Below are 17155 nucleotides of genomic sequence, written 5' to 3'. Positions count from 1 at the left end.
AGTTCTGTACAGTTGGGGGCAAGGAAGAAGAGGATGTCAAGTATGAAATGTATTTCCAACCTGATAATAATGAACAATTCTTGGAGGCTTGGTCTATAAATATAGGCACCCAATGCCTAGAAATGCCTCTACACATAGAAGTTCCTCAATACATATTTTTTGTTTGAATGAAAGATCTTAGATAGGACACATCTTACTTATCTCACTGATTCTCCATCCATCTTTTTACTCCAGCTATTACTATGGCAACCAACTGCTTGCCCCTGTCACCTGAGAGTACCAGCTTGCAGGTATAGCTCCTATCCTTTATGGGGCTTCTTTGCTGCAGCACTGTGGAATACCTACCATTTTCTGACACTTGTGTAAAGCTGGAAGAGTGAGGGGACAGTCAAAAGGGGAACTTTTGACCATTGGGAGTGAGGGTGAGTGGATGAATATCCTGTCTCTGGAATCGCATTCTGTGTGGCTCCACAGAAGGTGCTCAGTGGGACAATGTTCCAGATGTGGATGGCTTTTCCACTCTCCCATTTCACTCTTCCCAATTCCCCATTTTTGTCCCCTGTGGTTGCCCTCCACAATAACCTACCTGCATCTCGTTCTTTTTTAGGGGTTTGATTTTTTGGGGGAAGGCCACTCAAAGATTCCTACATAAAATGTGGTATAGTAGAATTAGCACTGGACAAGGACCCAGAAAACCTGGGTTCCAGACCTAGCTTTCTCACTAATCTCAAATGAAGAGGGGTGTTTTTATTACTATTTTCAGATGTACATGTACTGACAGGAAAAGATCTCCAAGTCATTTGTTAACTGAGAAAAAAAAAAAAAGCAAGTCAAGAAAAATGCTTGCAACATGGTCTGACATACACAAAAAGGGCAGGAATGCGTATGTGCATGCTCAGTCGCGAAGTTGTGTCTGACTCTTTGGAAACCCAGGGTCTGTAGCCCACCAGGCAACTGTGTCCATGGGATTTTCCAGGCAAGAATACCAGAGCGAGTTGTCATTTCCTCCTCCTTCTTCCCAACCTCGGGATACAACCGGGGTCTCCTGTGCCTCCTGCATTGATAGGCGGATTCTTTATCACTGAGCCACATGGAAAGCCCAGGCATGTGTGCATATACAGGCTGACAGACTTAGACAAAACGGTGGGGTAACACAGCTTCCTACATATTTTTGTATGGCTTGAATCCTTTACAAGGAGACTGTATTTTGTGTAATTTAGGAACAACAACAACAAAAGTCCACTTCCAAGGCCGTTGAGTCACGCTTGTGAAAGTGGAGGGCAGAAGTCAACGCTCCACGAACCCAAGGTGAGAAAGAGTAGCTGTGCTCAGATGTGCGCGCTAGGGGACCGCGCACCGGGGACCAAGGCCCGGCGGTCGAGAAACCGGACCCGCGGGAGGGAGGGCTGCTGGGTCTTTGTGGTCGCCAGGGGGCAGATGTGCGGATCAACCCAAACCTACAACTACCCACTCGCAGAAGTCATAAATTCCATCCCTTAGCTGCATTTCAGACAGATCCGAGGGTTTTCAGAGTCGAGGGGAGCCCCCCTCCTCTGCCCCACGAAGAGAGCTTGGCGCTCTGAGCAGTCTGAAGGCTCGTTCATACCACATTTACGCGCAACAACTCTTTTCTCCGCCCGCACCCCACCTCCCGGCCCCCACCCGCAGAGGGGAAATTGAGTCACTGGAAGGCGAGGCCAGAGTCTCCAGGGGAATGTGCGCCAACGCCAGTCCTCAGGGCCTTCCAGATGCTGGGAGGGGAGGGAGGGACCTCAGCAAAATACACAGAGTGGGGTGAGGGCGGGGGGAGCGGCTGGCTGGGCAGGAGCTGAGCCAGACACATGGAGAAACGCTGCCCAGGATCAAAGGAAATATGACATTTGAAAAGAATGCGCACGTCTGCTAGTGCTGCGGAGCGGAGCGGGGGGTGGGGGGCCGGGGAGTGCGTAGGCGGCGTGTCGGGGATGGCGAGCTAGAGCCGGGTCAGGGTCTCTACCCCGGCCCGCCTTGCCTCGGCTTCCCGCGGCCCTCGGTCCGCCTCTTAGGTGCGGGTTGGCAGTCCGTCTCAGGATGCTCCTCACTGTCTCTCTCCTAGGGTCTCTCCTTTCTTTATTTCCATGATGAAGCTGGAAGGGAAATGTAACCTGAGGCGACAAACCAAAGCGGGGGAAAAAAAGAAGGAAAAAAAAAAAAAAAATCAAACCAGGCCACCTCCCCGCTCGGCCTGGCTACAGTCTTCTCTCCCCGCCGGCCTGGCTTCTCCTCCCCGCCCCTCCGGCGTCGCGGTCCTGGGCTCGCCGCCGGGGCAGCTCCGCACGTCACTGGGGTCCCCCGGGGCTGGGGGGTCCCCAGGGCGGGCCAGAGGGAGGGCGGGAGGGGAGGGGGGCGGGGAGTCGCCTCGGCCGCGGCGGAGCTCGGGCCGGCCGGGCCAGCCCTCCCCTGCGCCCCGGCCCCGTGGAGCCTGTTTCTCATTAGAGTAGCGGGCGCGGTCCCTGCCCGGCTCCCGAGTGTTTGTAAACGTCTGAGCCGAGGGCCGTCGCTTAACCCCTTCGGTGCGGGGCCCGGGCGCAGCTGCAGGCTGGGCCCTGAGCTGGAGGTCTTTAGATTACAGGTAGTTGCGGCCTGCTTGCTGATAGGTTTGTAGCCTAAGGTCTGCGTAGGGGACATGGTGCCGACACCCGTGCCCCCACCCTAACCGACCGGCATCTGAATAACTAGTTTCGACCTAAACCCCTCTCACACAACAGGACCCCACTATGCCTGTCCTTTCTAGGAACTCCAGTCCGAGTCTTTCTTCCTTCTCTTGCCCAGGTGACAGGTGTCCCACCCAGGGGCCCACCCGGTCTCGGGACTGCGGGGCGCCGGTAAACCTGGCCAGGATTATCAGGAGAGCCGGAGCGGGATGCCATCGGATCCGAGATTCTTTCCCGACTAAGGTTCTGGAGAGGAGAGAGCCGGCTTCCCTTGGAGGCTAGTTAATGGCCCCTCTGGGTGGCTTGGGACTAGGGCAGCAGTAAAGTCCGGCCTGGATTGTCGCCCAGCAGGAGTCATGGACCTCTGAACAGTGCCTCAAGACCAATAACTCTTCCTAATTTTGGGGGGACGAGGAGAGATGGACCGGTGGAGGGGCTGGTTCGGCCCGGCAAAGGCTTCCTTCCAGAAGGCTTAGGCGGGGCGGCCTCAGGCTAGGGACTTCAAAGGAATGGCCTTCTCCACTTCAGAGCAGCCTGGAGCCGTTCTGCACCCCAGAGCCTGGTTGGCCTTAGACGGAGAGAAAGGGGAGAAGAGGTGGTGCTTTCTTGCTAGTTGCTGGCTGCACAACTCTTCAGAAAGGGTCTTCCGTGGGCCGTCTACACTGTGGGCTCAGGATGTGGCCCCTTTAAGGCATTCGGACCCAGAGCCCCCGAACTCAGACTAAGTTGGGGATTGCGGTGGGACTGCGCCCTGTAGGAAATGATTGTCACCACTGAGGGCCAATAGGCATCATTATGGTCCTACCAACGCTGGAGAGACCGTTTTCCAATTCAGTTTTGTTCTTTTCTTTTTTTTCTTTTTAAGGGGGAGGGACTGGAGAGAGGACAGAGGGCGGGAGAGAGGGAGGGTTGCGGGAGGGAGGGGGCACAAGGGGCGCGTGGTTTTCCCATCTCATCCCTGAAGGAGGGGCTGGAGCATCCCCGGCAGCCAATCAGAGACAGGTTGGGGGGGCACTTTGAAGAAGTTTGGGGGAAAAAAGTTTGGAAAAGTTTCTATAATAACGAGGGGGCGTCCGGAGGGAGGCGTCAGCGGCGGAGGAGGGGGCGTCTCAGAGAAGGGAGGGAGGGAGTCGCCGGTCAAGACACTGCAGCCTCCTGAGATCCCCCCTCCCGCCCAGACCGGGACCTGGGGGCTCCGGCCGGACCCATGGGGGCAGCGAGCTGCGAGGATGAGGAGCTGGAATTTAAGCTGGTGTTCGGGGAGGAAAAGGAGGCCCCCCCGCTGGGCGCGGGTGGGGCGGGGGAAGGTCAGTGCGGGGCTGGGAAGGGGTCTGGGGCTCCTTGAGGGAAGGGATCGGCTGTCCTGAGTCTGGGGGCTTCAGGGGAGAGAGCCTGGGGTGAAAGATGCGGGGGTCAGAGGTTGCGGGGAGTCGCGGGGCTCGGGGGGATCTGCGGACGTGAGGCTGGGGGCCCGGCACCACTTTCTCCTTTTTAGGTCGTGACTGGGGTGGGGGTGGGGGTGCCGTTGGCTGCGCGCCGCCTCTCGGCAGGGCCGACTGTCACTGGGATGGGGGGCGGGCGGGAACAGCGGTCCTGAGAGCCCAGGGCGCCGCCAGGGAAAGGGGACGTTGCGCTCTGGAGCTTGCCCCTCGGGGACGGAGCCCTGGGACCGCAGACGGGACGCCAGGGGCTGGGGGCGCTCTCAGGCCCCGCCAGGGCGCCCCTCCCCCTCCCCCGTCTGGCCGCAATGAGAGGCAGATGGCTGGGATTGAGCCGGGGGCGGCGGCCGCCGCTCGCACGGAATCCGCGCAGCCAGCGCCCCCGCCCCCCCGCGCCTCGCCGGGCCGGCGCGTAGCACCCCCTTCGCTGCACCCCCGCCCCCGGATTGGGGGGGAGTGAGGGAGGAGCCACCTTCCCTCGTCATCACAGCCCTGGAGCCCCCCTTCCCCTGGCCACCGTTGCGATGGCAACTGGGGCTCCTGCCAGCGCCGTTTGGGGGTTTGGGAACCGCTGCTAATTGGGTTCATGTGTGAGTCGCCCCCAGCCCAGCCCAATGCTTCCCTAAACACGCCTCCAAACCCAGCTCCAGCCCCTCTCGACCCGCCTCCCTTACCTTGAGACCCGCCCCCTGTCTGGTACCCCAGGTCCCAGGGCCAGAGCCCTGAGGTTCTCTGAGTAGGAAAAGGTCCAGCACTTCTGGATCTATCTTCTCCACCTTCCCAAGTCCAACTCTGCTTTTGTCTTTGTGGCTCTGAAGGGCATCTCAGAGACCTCTCTTTGATGAGGCGGGGTAGCACACCGGCTGGGGGTGGCTGCCCACTCAAGGAACCTAGACATCTCACCTGCCTCTTTCTCTGCCTACCTTCTGTGTCATCCCTGTCTCGGTCTCCTTCCCTTTCCACAGAACTGGACTCAGAGGACGCCCCACCATGCTGCCGTCTGGCCCTGGGGGAGCCCCCTCCCTATGGCGCTGCCCCCATTGGCATTCCCCGGCCTCCACCCCCTCGGCCTGGCATGCACTCCCCACCACCCCGCCCGGCCCCCTCACCTGGCACCTGGGAGAGCCAGCCAGCCCGGTCAGTGAGGCTGGGGGGGCCGGGAGGGAGCTCCGGGGGGGCTGGGGGAGGCCGTGTTCTTGAGTGCCCCAGCATCCGCATCACCTCTATCTCTCCCACTCCCGACCCACCACCTGCGCTGGAGGACAACCCAGATCCCTGGGGGGAAGGCTCCCCCAGGGACTACCCCCCACCGGAAGGCTTTGGAGGCTACCGAGAGGCAGGGGGGCAGGGTGGGGGCCCATTCTTCAGTCCAAGCCCGGGCAGCAGCAGCCTGTCCTCCTGGAGCTTCTTCTCAGATGCCTCGGATGAGGCAGCCTTGTATGCGGCCTGTGATGAGGTGGAGTCTGAGCTAAATGAGGCAGCCTCCCGCTTTGGCCTGGGCTCCCCACTGCCCTCACCCCGGGCCTCCCCGAGGCCGTGGACCCCTGATGACCCCTGGAGCCTGTATGGTCCAAGTCCTGGAGGCCGGGGGCCAGAGGATAGCTGGCTACTCCTCAGTGCTCCTGGGCCCACCCCAGCCTCCCCACGACCTGCCTCTCCATGTGGCAAGAGGCGCTATTCCAGCTCGGGAACCCCATCTTCGGCCTCCCCAGCTCTGTCCCGCCGAGGCAGCCTAGGGGAGGAGGGGCCTGAGCCACCTCCACCACCCCCCTTGCCTCTGGTCCGGGACCCTGGCTCCCCTGGCCCCTTTGACTACGTGGGAGCCCCATCGGCCGAAAGCATCCCCCAGAAGACCCGGAGGACTTCCAGCGAGCAGGCGGTGGCCCTGACTCGGTCTGAGGAGCCTGCCCCGTGCAATGGGAAGCTGCCCTCAGGAGTAGAGGAGGCCGGGGCTCCTCCTGGGGGTCCTCGGAAGGAGGTGGCTGGCATGGATTACCTGGCGGTGCCTTCTCCACTGGCTTGGTCCAAGGCCCGGATTGGGGGACACAGCCCCATCTTCAGGTGAGGGTTGTGTCTGATATCACCACTGTCTCCAGCCATCCCACCCAGAGAGCAGGAGAGTCAAGGGGTGAATTGGGAAAAAGGTCCTAGCTCACAGAAAAGAGAATCTGCTACCAGCTTGGCTGCTGCCATTCACTCAGTTTTAGGAAGAATTTTTTAACATGCATCTCCTTTGGACAGATGATTTGCCAAAGGTCAGTCACTCCCTGTATATTAATTAGAAAAAGCCCCTGGAGCCCTAGAAGGACCACCTAGGTAAAGGAGGAATTCCTCTAGGCGTCCTCCACCCCCAGCTTTGTGCTGGATCCTGGGCTGAAATTCTGCCCTGCAATGGGCAGCAGGAAGTCCCCTTTCTCTAACTCAATTTCTTGGGTCTGACTTGTGGCTTAAAAGTATATCTGCAAAATTTGAATGAAGTAGCATGTGTTGCAAGTCAAAGAATTCATGTTAAAACAAGCAGTTCTTACTGCCCTTCTACACCTCTCACCCTCAAAGAACCATGTCTATTTCAATAATCCTAAATCTTGGATATCAGATTAAGCTGGTTTCATCCAGAAAAATTTCCTGGGGGAAAGAAACCTTAACTCCCATTCCTCTGGGTTCTTTTTTTTTTTTTTTTTCCTCTGGGTTCTTGTAGGGCAGGGTTTCTCAACCCCAGCACTCCTGATATTTTGAGCAGAATAATACTTTGTTGTATCGGTTGTGCTGGACATTGTAGGATCTTTAGCAGCAACCTGGCCTCTATCCACTCTCCTGGTTGTAACAACTTTTTAGTTGTTTCCAAACAATGCCAAGTATCACCTGGGGGGCACTTACCAGTTGAGATCCCCTGGCCCAGAGTGTCTGGGTGCTCACTACAGGGAAGTTACACATCTGTGTCCCCCAGCTCTCTGGAACCCACCTGTCCAGCTCCAACTAGTGGAAAGTGCACTGGCCTGGGAAGGGATGCCATCAGTCCCAGCTCTGTAGTTGCTGGCTTGCTTAGCCCCCTATGTTCTACTTGAAATGCAAGATCTTAGCTCCTGATCGCTAGACCAGGGATGGAACCTCTACCTCCTGCAGTGAAAGCTTAGAGTCCTAACCACTGGACCACCAGAGAATTCCTTGAAATTGTGCTTCTTTATTTGACTCTTCCCATCCAGGCCTGGCAGGGTTAGACTGGGCTTGGGGTTCCTCTGTATCCAGGGGAACCCTTGCCCCACCCCCACCAGACCCAGTGTTCAGAGCTGGGAAGAAGGGAGTCTCAGTCCTGGTGTCCCCCACTCCCCCATCTTGAGGGCCTCTGAGAGGCCTGTCCCCTATCGCCCCTGCTTCTAGGCTTGTGGACCGTTTTACTGCCGCTCTGACTTCCTTTCTCTCAAACCCACCCCCGCCCCTTCCTCCCTCACACCCCTGGGAGTTGGGACCCAGGGTTGCCCTGACTCAGGTCTGAGGCTGTGGGTGATCAGTGCTCTTCTCTGGGTCTCTCTCCAGGACCTCTGCCCTCCCCCCGCTGGACTGGCCTTTGCCCAGCCAGTATGAGCAGCTGGAGCTGAGGATCGAGGTGCAGCCCAGAGCCCACCACCGGGCCCACTATGAGACAGAGGGCAGCCGGGGAGCTGTCAAAGCAGCCCCTGGTGGTCACCCTGTAGTCAAGGTAAGTGGTAGAAGCCAGGCCGGATAGCCTGTCCCTTCTCCAGTCCTAGGTCCCTGCAGATGGGCCCCAGCTGTGCAGACCCATGGCACTGCCCTTTCCCACACTCCCTCTCAGCAATGACCCCGCAGGCTGCCTGGGGGAGGGACTGGTGCTGGGGGAGGAGGGGTGTACTTCAGGGACCCGGATGTACTTTCTACTCCTCTGTCCCTCCACCCCCACTCCATTCATCCCGTGGGACACCAGCCTCCTGTCTACTCTGGAAAATGGTGGGCTGCCAGATGTGGGGGAGGGGTTAGGCTGAGGCCAAAGTTCACTGGGAGTTAGGTTGTCTCAGTTGAGTTGGGCCAGTCTCTCTTGGAAGATTTTCCCCTTCACCCAGCCCAGTTTGGGCCTCATTCCAAGAATAACACTGAACTCCAGGCCACGTTTTCTCCCCAACTGGTGGAGAGTTGGTGCCCAATCCCCCCTGGGAATCCCTTCCAGGATATCCTTTATCTTTCACTCCTTTGGGGTGGGGGGTTGGGGGGGGGGTACTGAAAACTTAGGGGTGGATGAAGGATGAGACAGGGGAGATTTCAATTGGGTGGCCTCTGTCTCCCTCCCCCAGCTCCTAGGCTACAGCGAGAAGCCACTGACCCTGCAGATGTTCATCGGCACCGCAGACGAGCGGAACCTGCGGCCTCATGCCTTCTATCAAGTGCACCGTATCACCGGCAAGATGGTGGCCACGGCCAGCTATGAAGCTGTAGTCAGTGGTACCAAGGTGTTGGAGATGACCCTGCTCCCTGAGAACAACATGGCAGCCAAGTAGGTTCTCACAAGCTAGGCCAACTCTTCCTCTCCCCAGAGGAGCTAGACATCATCCCTAGGAGGTGTCAGGCCCTCTCACTATCTAGAAGGGGACTTTGGGGGTGGGGAGCACTCTGGGTTATAACAGCCACCCCCATAATCTCCCAGAGAAGGTCATTTAGGGCTTCAGATGGAGGGCGGGGACTCCTCTCTCGGGAGGCATCCCCTTCTGGCCTCAGATGGGAGGGCTTGCCTTCTGTTCTTTGGCTTCAGCATTGACTGTGCTGGAATCCTGAAGCTTCGGAATTCGGATATTGAATTGCGGAAGGGCGAGACGGACATCGGGCGCAAGAACACACGAGTGCGGCTGGTGTTCCGCGTACACGTGCCCCAAGGCAGCGGCAAGGTTGTCTCCGTCCAGACAGCATCAGTGCCCATCGAGTGCTGTGAGCAAAGAGGCCGTGTGCCATCTTTCTGTCTCTGGCTAACTTTTTGTCTGTGTGTCTGTCTGCCCATCTCCTCCGCAGAGTGTGCCATGCCTGGCTGGTCCCCTAAGGGACCCAGCCTTTATTTCTATGGTGGATGGGCTGGGGGAAGTGTTCTGTTTTCGCCCTGCTGCAGATTCGGCCCCTGGGCTGGACCAGAGCAACCCTAGCCTCCATCTGCCCCTGGGCAGCCCCTTGCTGGCCTCTCTCTCTGCCCAGGAGGGGTTCCTTACCTGGTCTGTGTGACCCCAGGAAGACTGTTGTTTTTCTTGTGTGTCTGCCGCTGAGGAGGGCTCCTCCAGGCCCCGTGGCAGTTACCCTAGGAAGGGTGGGGGCGCAGGAACCTGTCCTCTCCATAGCAGCCCAGCCAGGCCTCTCCTGCACTGCCCTGCAGCCCAGCGATCAGCTCAGGAGTTGCCCCAGGTGGAGGCCTACAGCCCCAGTGCGTGCTCTGTCAGGGGTGGGGAGGAGCTCGTGCTGACTGGCTCCAACTTCCTGCCGGACTCCAAGGTGGTGTTCATCGAGAGGGGCCCCGGTGAGTACCCAGGCCGGGAGGAAGAGCTTGGAATAGGGAGGGTGAACAGTCTCAGAACTAGCAAGTGGAGCCTCAATTTCCTTATCTGTAAAATGGAACGGAAAGACTGCCCTTCCTCTTATACTGTCTGCTTCCCATGCATATGACAGCCATCTGAAATGCTCAAGATGGCAAATAAATGTAAGAAATACACATTCTTTTTATTAAAGATGAGTCAGCTGTGAGCTAATTTACCCCCATGTGGACAGGGAAGATGAGAAAGGAAGAGGTGACTTATACCCTCACTGCCAGACCCTGAGCCCCTCCTGAGTTTCGGGACTGGCAGCAGAACTATGATGACAAGAGCCTGTGAGGCACCCCAGCATAGAGCTGCAGGGGTGGCGAAGGGAAGAATGAGGGGTCCAGGTACACCCCGCCCCTGACCTGAGGCTTCAGCTCGCCCCTAACCCTGCCTGCCCAGAGCCCCAGCCCCTGCCTTCAAGTTTAGCACCCTAGGACCATATCAGAGCGGAGTCAGAGGTTCTGGGTCCTGAGACTTGGAGTCTTACTAACTCCCTTCAAGCTGGGACACTTTCCTACCCTTGAACTTCCTTCCAGCTCTATCATGGGAGGGGATGTTTGGAGTTGGGTGGGAGGGCTCAGGAGTTTTTTCTGGTCCCTGGACTGGTCCTGCCATTTCTCTTGGCTCAACTGATGGCTTGCGATCTTGGAGACAGTTTTAAACCCGGCCTGTTCCATTCAATTGAGTAAACATGCAGTGGGCCCCTCTGTGAGCCAGGCTTTGTTGGGACCTTCCGAGTCTGGCCTTAGCTCAACAGGAGGGGAAACGCAGAGGCCTGGGCAGTGGGCAGGGACTGTGGGGCTGGGCTGGAGCTCCCTCTTCTTTCTGCACAGATGGAAAGTTGCAATGGGAGGAGGAGGCCACGGTGAACCGGTTGCAGAGCAATGAGGTACCCATGTTCCTAGGATCTCTACCCTGGGGGTGGGGTGGGGTGGGAGAAGTCAGGAAATTCTCAGCTGACTCCCTTACCTTGGGAGTGGACTCCAGAAGCTACCTGTTCTTTGCTAGAGGAGACAACCTGGCCATTCTGGAAGCAGGGACACCTCTGGGGGATGAATTTTGCTCCTTTGCAAATGGGAAAAGCCAGGAGGTGGAGTTTGGGCTGAGCCTAGACCCCAGAGGGCTCCCTGCGTCATCCTCTGCTCCTCCCCAGGTGACTCTGACCCTGACTGTCCCCGAGTACAGCAACAAGCGCGTGTCCCGGCCCGTCCAGGTCTACTTTTACGTCTCCAATGGGCGGAGGAAGCGCAGTCCTACCCAGAGTTTCAAGTTCCTGCCTGGTGCGTTCTGGCACAGCCCGTGGTGGTGGGATGGGGATGTGGGGGTTAAGGCAGGGGCGGAGGGATGCAGTGCCCCATGGGGAGGGGCTAAGGGGTGGATGAAACCTGGGCTGGAGGGGTGGGGTTGGCAGGTGTGTGGTGGGGAGACTGCCAGCCCTCTCACCAGCATGTCCTCCTGCTTCCCCTCCATCCAGTGATCTTCAAGGAGGAGCCTCTACCGGATGCATCTCTCCAGGGCTTCCCCTCAGCATCGGGGCCCCCCTTTGGCTCTGACATGGACTTCTCACCACCCAGGCCCCCCTACCCCTCCTATCCCCATGAAGACCCTGCTTATGAAACGCCTTACCTGTCAGAAGGCTTCAGCTATGGCACGCCCCCACTGTACCCCCAGACAGGGCCCCCACCATCCTACAGACCTGGCCTGCGGATGTTCCCTGAGACTGGGGGTACCACAGGTTGTGCCCGCCCACCTCCAGTCTCTTTCCTTCCCCGGCCCTTCCCTAGTGACCCCTATGGAGGACGGGGCTCCCCCTTTCCCCTGGGGCTGCAGTTCCCTCCTCCATCCCCCTTCCGGCCCCCACTGCCTTCATCCCCACCACTTGAAGGCCCCTTCCCTCCCCAGGGCAGTGTTCGCCCCCCACCTGCTGAGGGATACAGTGAGGTAGGGCCAAGCTACGGCCCTGGGGAGGGGGCTCCGGAGCAGGAGAAATCCAGGGGTGGCTACGGCAGCGGCTTCCGAGACAGTGTCCCTATCCAGGGTATCACGCTGGAGGAAGGTGGGTGTGGGACCCGGGGCTGCGAGTGTGAGTGTGTGCAAGAGATTGCTCTGCATGTTTACTGAGGGCTGGAGTTTGGCTTTCCAGAGACTGGGCCCCAGTGGCCTCTCGGGGCCAGTTGGAGGGCCTCAGGAGGCAAGTGCCTGGTGCGTGTGGCCAGCTGACTCCGGCTAACTTAATTCTGAAGGGGGCAGGGAGTACCCGCCCCACCCTTCTCCTGCCTAGGCCCTCGACCCCAGATCACAAAGACACAGGGCTAGAAGTACTTGCAAGACCATTCAATCTAGCTCCCTCAATTTGCAGATTCAGGCACTGAGTTTCAGAGAGGGGCAGTGGTTTGCTGGTGTTCCAGTCAAGTTTTCCCTTGTCTCACCTCCCCCCAAACGTGGTGACTGTGGTCTTGAGTGGCGATGAGGACACGTATTTCACCTCTTCTTCTTCCCATCGGCTTACACCCACTTCCGGCCCTGCTGACAGTGCAGGCTGGGCCGGCAGGAAGGGGCTGGCATGAGGGCCCGAGAGGCCACGTGGATGGAGTTGAGCAAGATTTGATTGAGAGCAGGTGTTAGGACACAGCGGGGAAACTGAGGCCCAGTGGAAGAGAAGCCAGCCAGTGCAGGAGGAACCTAGAGGCATCCTAGAGGGAGGCCTGCCTGGAATGGATTGGGGGTCTCTGGAAAAGGAGGCGACCTGCCCCGCTCCCAGTCTCTCAACTGCCCCTCCTTTACAGTGAGTGAGATCATTGGCCGAGACCTGAGCGGCTTCCCTGCACCTCCTGGAGAAGAGCCTCCTGCCTGAACCATCGCCTGGCACCCCGCCCCCAGCCCTACCCACTTTCCCTTGTCCTGGGGCGGTGGTTCCAGAGGCTTGGGGGCCAATCTGGTTCCGTTTTCCCCAGCTCTTGCCTCCTCTCCCTTGCCCTCCCTCCCCTCCTCTAGCTGAGGTGTGGTCCCCGGTCTGGTGCTGCCTTGAAGGGGTGGGAGCAGGAGAGTGAGGAGGACTGGGGTGGGGGTGGACACTGGGTGGGGCCGGGCACACGAGGACTGGAGGATTGCCAGGAGCGAAGGCCCTGTCTAGACTGTGTACAGGCCTCGGCGTGGGGAGGCCCAGACAGGCTGATGGCTAATAAACTGCTCGCTGACTAGTGCTTCCGGCTCCAGAACTCTTTGGAGAGAGAGATATGGGGCAGCTTACTCTAGCCCTGGCTGGAGGAAGCTTGGAACCTGGTAAGGGGTGGGCTGTGGCTGGGAAGACCGCATCCCAGAGTCATGGTTCAGGGGGCTGGGGAGGGTTTGAAGGGTCCCAGAGGCTCCTTAGGGGGTTTCCTGGGTGATGAGTGGTAAAGAATCCTCCTGTCAATACAAGAGACACTGGTCTATCCCTGGGCTGGAAAGATCCCCTGGAGAAGGAAATGGCAACCCACTTCCATTTTCTTGCCTGAGAAATGCCATGGACAGAGGAGCCTGGCGGGCTCTAGTCCATAGGGTCGCAAAGCATCAGACATAACTTAGGGACTAAACAATACCAACAACAAAGGCTCCCCCTAACCAATCAGGGTGAGGTTGGGAGCAAGAGCTTGTAAACCTCTCCTCCCTGGAGATTCAGATTCCTTTAGGAGCTTTGGGAAAATCTGTTTATTTTCAAGTTACTTTCTGTTACTACCACTGAGATGATTCTGATTCATAGACAGGGTCAGGAAACACTCGTCTAGTCCCTCTCCCTCATTTATCAAGGAGGACTCCAAGGTTCAGAGAGGGAAATGGACTTGCCCTTTATCACACAGCTAATCAATAGCAGATTGAACACTACACTCCTGGGCTCCTGCCCCCAGCTCACCCTCAGATGTCCTAACCCATGGGGGTCAGGCCCCTGAAGCTTATTTCTCTGGAGCAGAGTAGGGGCTGAGGGAGGACCGGCGTGGGCCCATCCATACTCTGGATTCTCCCCTCTGTGGGGACTGTGAAGACATTTGGGAAAGATCTATGCTTCAGAGGCAGATTGAAGGAAGCTAAGTGGCTCCCCAGAAGCCCTGGCATCGCCTGAACTCCGGCCCACTCTATATGTGCACCTATCACACTGACAAGCCCAGCCTGGGAAACCTGGATTGCCCCCTGCCTTCACAGCCTAGGGGGCCCAAGTCCCAGTGGGTTGGGGAGAGCCTGGCACACAGCAGGGGGTCATGCCCCAGAGATATTCAAGGTATTAGGAACATGTCTTGCCTCAAGGCTGGTGACGCCTCTCTGTGTCCAGTGTGTCCAGACAGGCCTGGCAAGTCCCCATGTGTTCAGGGGTGGGTGTGACACAAGCTGGCTCTGGAATGGAGGACAGGAGAACCAGGGTGACCTCTGGTCTGGTCATTGCTGTTTTGCAATGAATTTCCTTTATCTTCCTGAACACAAACTGCTGCAAACCAGACTGACATCAGGTGATTGCCTTGCTGGGGCGTGGCTGCTTCTCAGAGGTATCCTCCAGCAGGGCTACTGTGGTTACCCTGTGCTCCCACGGCAGGAGGGACCCAGGGCATGCGTGTCCTAACCAGCACTCTTCAACTCCCCCTGCAAGATCTCTGACAGGGGATGCATCAGTCTCTGGGAATGAAAGGCTTTAGCGATGAGGGCTCATTGCCTCCCTGGGCAGACCGTTTTACTCTCTGCCAGGTCACTGCCATTCATTCACTGCCAGGCATTTATTGAGCAGCTACTAAGTGCCAGCTAGTGGGTCCTGGAGGACCCCGTAGCCTCATGGGATGACAGATTAAAAACTGCATTATAACTTAACAATTCAACTCAGTAAAGTTTTATTATACAGACAGTATGTCAGGTGAGGGGGGGATAAATAATTTTGATATGGGATACAGAGAGTAGCGATGCTCCATCCAGCTGTGGGGGTCAGAGGGAACTTTGGAGGTGACTTCTAGACCGAGTTCTGAAGCATGACCTGGGCGTTGACTGGGCTGAGAGAGGGGCAAGGGCAGGCCAGGCAGTACCCCCAAATGGACTATATCTGGAGGGAGGGCCCACAAATCAGGGCCTTGGCACACTCATAGAACTGGTGAAGTTCTAGAAGTTGGGGTGCCGTGAGTAGGGACCAGGGGGAAATAGCAGCTGGATTCTGAGGGGCTTTGTAGCCATAGTGGGAAACTTATCCAAAGGTAAAGGGCGCTTTTGCACTAGATGGTTGGGCTTAGCCTTTTCCAGTAGTCATGTATGGATGTGAGGGTTGGACCATAAAGAAGGCTGAGCGCTGAAGAACTGATGCTTTCAAATTCTGGTGCTGGAGAACACTCTTGAGAGTCCTTGGACAACAAGGAGATCAAACCAGTCAATCCTAAAGGAAATCAGCTCTGACTACTCGTTGGAAGGACTGATGCTGAAGCTGAAACTTTAATACTTTTCCAATGAGTCGGAAAAAACCCTGATGCTGGGAAAGATTGAAGGCAAAATGGAGAAGAGGGCGGCAGAGGATGAGATGGTTAGATAGCATCACTGACTCAATAGACATGAATTTGAGCAAATTCCAGGAGATGGTGAAGGACAGGGAAACCTGGTGTGCTGCAGTTAATGGGATTTCAAAGAGTCAGACCTGACTTAAGGACTAAACAACGACAGCAACAGGTTGGGGTTGGTACAGTAGATTTGCCTTACAGTTCTTCCTTCTGCCTCCTTGTGACTGCCGTGCCAGGGCATTGTTCTGCCCTCTGGGCCCACAATTTAAAGGGCCCACAATTCTAACCCCTCTTCCCACTAGACTCCTAAAGTAGGTCAGCTCCCAGGGTCACTGTCTCTTCCCAGGTTCCTGCAGACATCCAACTCCCTGAGGCTGGAGTTGGGGGAGAGAGGAGAAGGAGGGTGGATCTTCGGTTGGGGCCAGAAAACATTTTCTTGGCCAGGGTTTCTCGAAGTGTGGTCTGAGGATCACTTGTGCTTGAATCACTAGGGAGGGTTTTTGGTTTTATTTATTTTTTCATTTTTGTTCTTCATACAGATTCCTAGGCAACCCCTGATCTATGCTGTTGTGTTCTCTGGGGGCAGGCCTGGGTTTCTGCCTTTTAAACAGAACCCTAGGTGATTCTCCAGGGCAAGGAAGTTTGAGAACTAGAGTTGCTTGTCAACTAAGGGTCATTCCTTCCCACTTCAGGCTCTAAAACAGCTCCCTGCCCTCTCCTCACAGATCTAGTCTGGCCGACTCTGGGTGGAAGGTCACCCAGAAAGATGTACCGAGGGGAGGAGAAAGGCACAACATTCTTGACGGCGCAGCTCAGCACTCCCCTCACCTGGCTCTGTCTTGCTCCTTGGACAATCTGAGATGGTCTCCGGGAAGCCTGGAGTTTTGGTGCAGGACGAGCTGTCCTAGAACTTTCCAGTCTCCTTCTCTGGCTGGATGTCTGGACCTCTAAGACACGTGGGGAGGCAGGCTGGGCAAGCTTCCAGGTGGGTTTGGGCTCTGCTTGGAGTACCCCTTGCCAGACTTGGGAAGTGTCGGGAAGGAGGCTGCGGAGGAGAAACATCTCACATACCTCCTGGAAACTCCAGACGCAGTTTGGGAAGTGTGCAGGGGGTTGGTGTATTTTTGGGAGATGGTTTTAATGGCATCATCATCTGGTGGATTCCACAAAACATTTCAAGAAAAGAAAAGGGAAAAAAAGGAGATGGGGAAGGAAGCTCTTGACTATACAAGACTTAAAGACATAACTGTGTAGGTATTCCTTATAACATTAAGCATAGACTTGCCATGCAATACCTCCAGCAATCTCTTCCCTACATATTGACCCTGGTAAATAAAAAAATATGTCCATACAAAAACCTGTTCCCAAATGTGTATAGCAGTTTTATTCATTAACAATGAGAACAACCAAGATGTTCTTCAGTGGGTAAACAGATGAACTGTAGTATGTCCATGTGGTGGAATGTGTGCGTATGGGCTAAGTCACTTCAGTCGTGTCCAACTCTGTGTGACTCTATGGACTATAGCCTGCCAGGCTCCTCTGTCCCTAGGATTCTCCAGGCAAGAATACTGGAGTGGGTTGCCACGCCCTCCTCCAGGGGATCTTCCCGACCCCGGGACTGAACCTGTGTCTCTTACATCTCCTGCATTGAGGCAGGTTCTTTACCGCTAGCACCGCCTGGGAAACCCCACACAGTGGAATACTACTCGGCAATAAAAATCAATGAACTACTGATTCATGCAACGAGATACATAAGCATTAAATGCACTTTGCTAAGTGAAAGGAGCCAGACTCAAGTGGCTGCATTTTGTGTGATTCTATTTACATGACATTCTGAAAGAGGCAAAATGATAGAGACAGAAAACAGATCAGTGATTGCAGGGGAAATACTTAGAGAACAAGGTGTTGTTGACTAAGGTATCGCACATTGAATTTTCAGTGTGATGGAACTGTTT

At 56.5% G+C, this 17155-nt stretch overlaps 1 protein-coding gene and 1 long non-coding RNA gene across 3 annotated transcripts; one reads left to right on the top strand and one right to left on the bottom strand.

Moving 5' to 3' along the window:
* Positions 1-1144: 1144 nt before the first annotated feature.
* On the bottom strand, positions 1145-3070 carry LOC139035575 (uncharacterized). Its single transcript, XR_011488180.1, has 2 exons — positions 2871-3070; positions 1145-2144 (listed from the first exon to the last, which is right to left on the bottom strand). It is a non-coding gene; the product is annotated as an uncharacterized lncRNA (long non-coding RNA).
* A 623-nt stretch (positions 3071-3693) lies between these two features.
* Positions 3694-12902, top strand: NFATC4 (nuclear factor of activated T cells 4). Of its 2 annotated transcripts, none has more exons than XM_020880992.2 (10): positions 3694-4000; positions 5098-6193; positions 7667-7829; positions 8437-8636; positions 8892-9064; positions 9498-9638; positions 10533-10588; positions 10853-10979; positions 11174-11755; positions 12486-12902. In XM_020880992.2, the coding sequence occupies exons 1-10, from the start codon at positions 3901-3903 to the stop codon at positions 12551-12553; spliced, it is 2706 nt and encodes a 901-aa protein (XP_020736651.2). In that variant the 5' UTR covers positions 3694-3900; the 3' UTR covers positions 12554-12902. The 2 variants fall into 2 exon arrangements, with proteins under 2 accessions (XP_020736651.2, XP_070324916.1); XM_070468815.1 differs by lacking the exon at positions 3694-4000 and adding an exon at positions 4576-4722.
* Positions 12903-17155: the final 4253 nt, after the last annotated feature.

This window comes from Odocoileus virginianus, chromosome 6 (assembly GCF_023699985.2).
Source record: "Odocoileus virginianus isolate 20LAN1187 ecotype Illinois chromosome 6, Ovbor_1.2, whole genome shotgun sequence".
Classification (NCBI taxonomy): Eukaryota; Metazoa; Chordata; class Mammalia; order Artiodactyla; family Cervidae; genus Odocoileus; species Odocoileus virginianus.
Note: the sequence above shows the minus strand (reverse complement) of the source record. Positions and strands in the feature narration are given on the sequence as shown.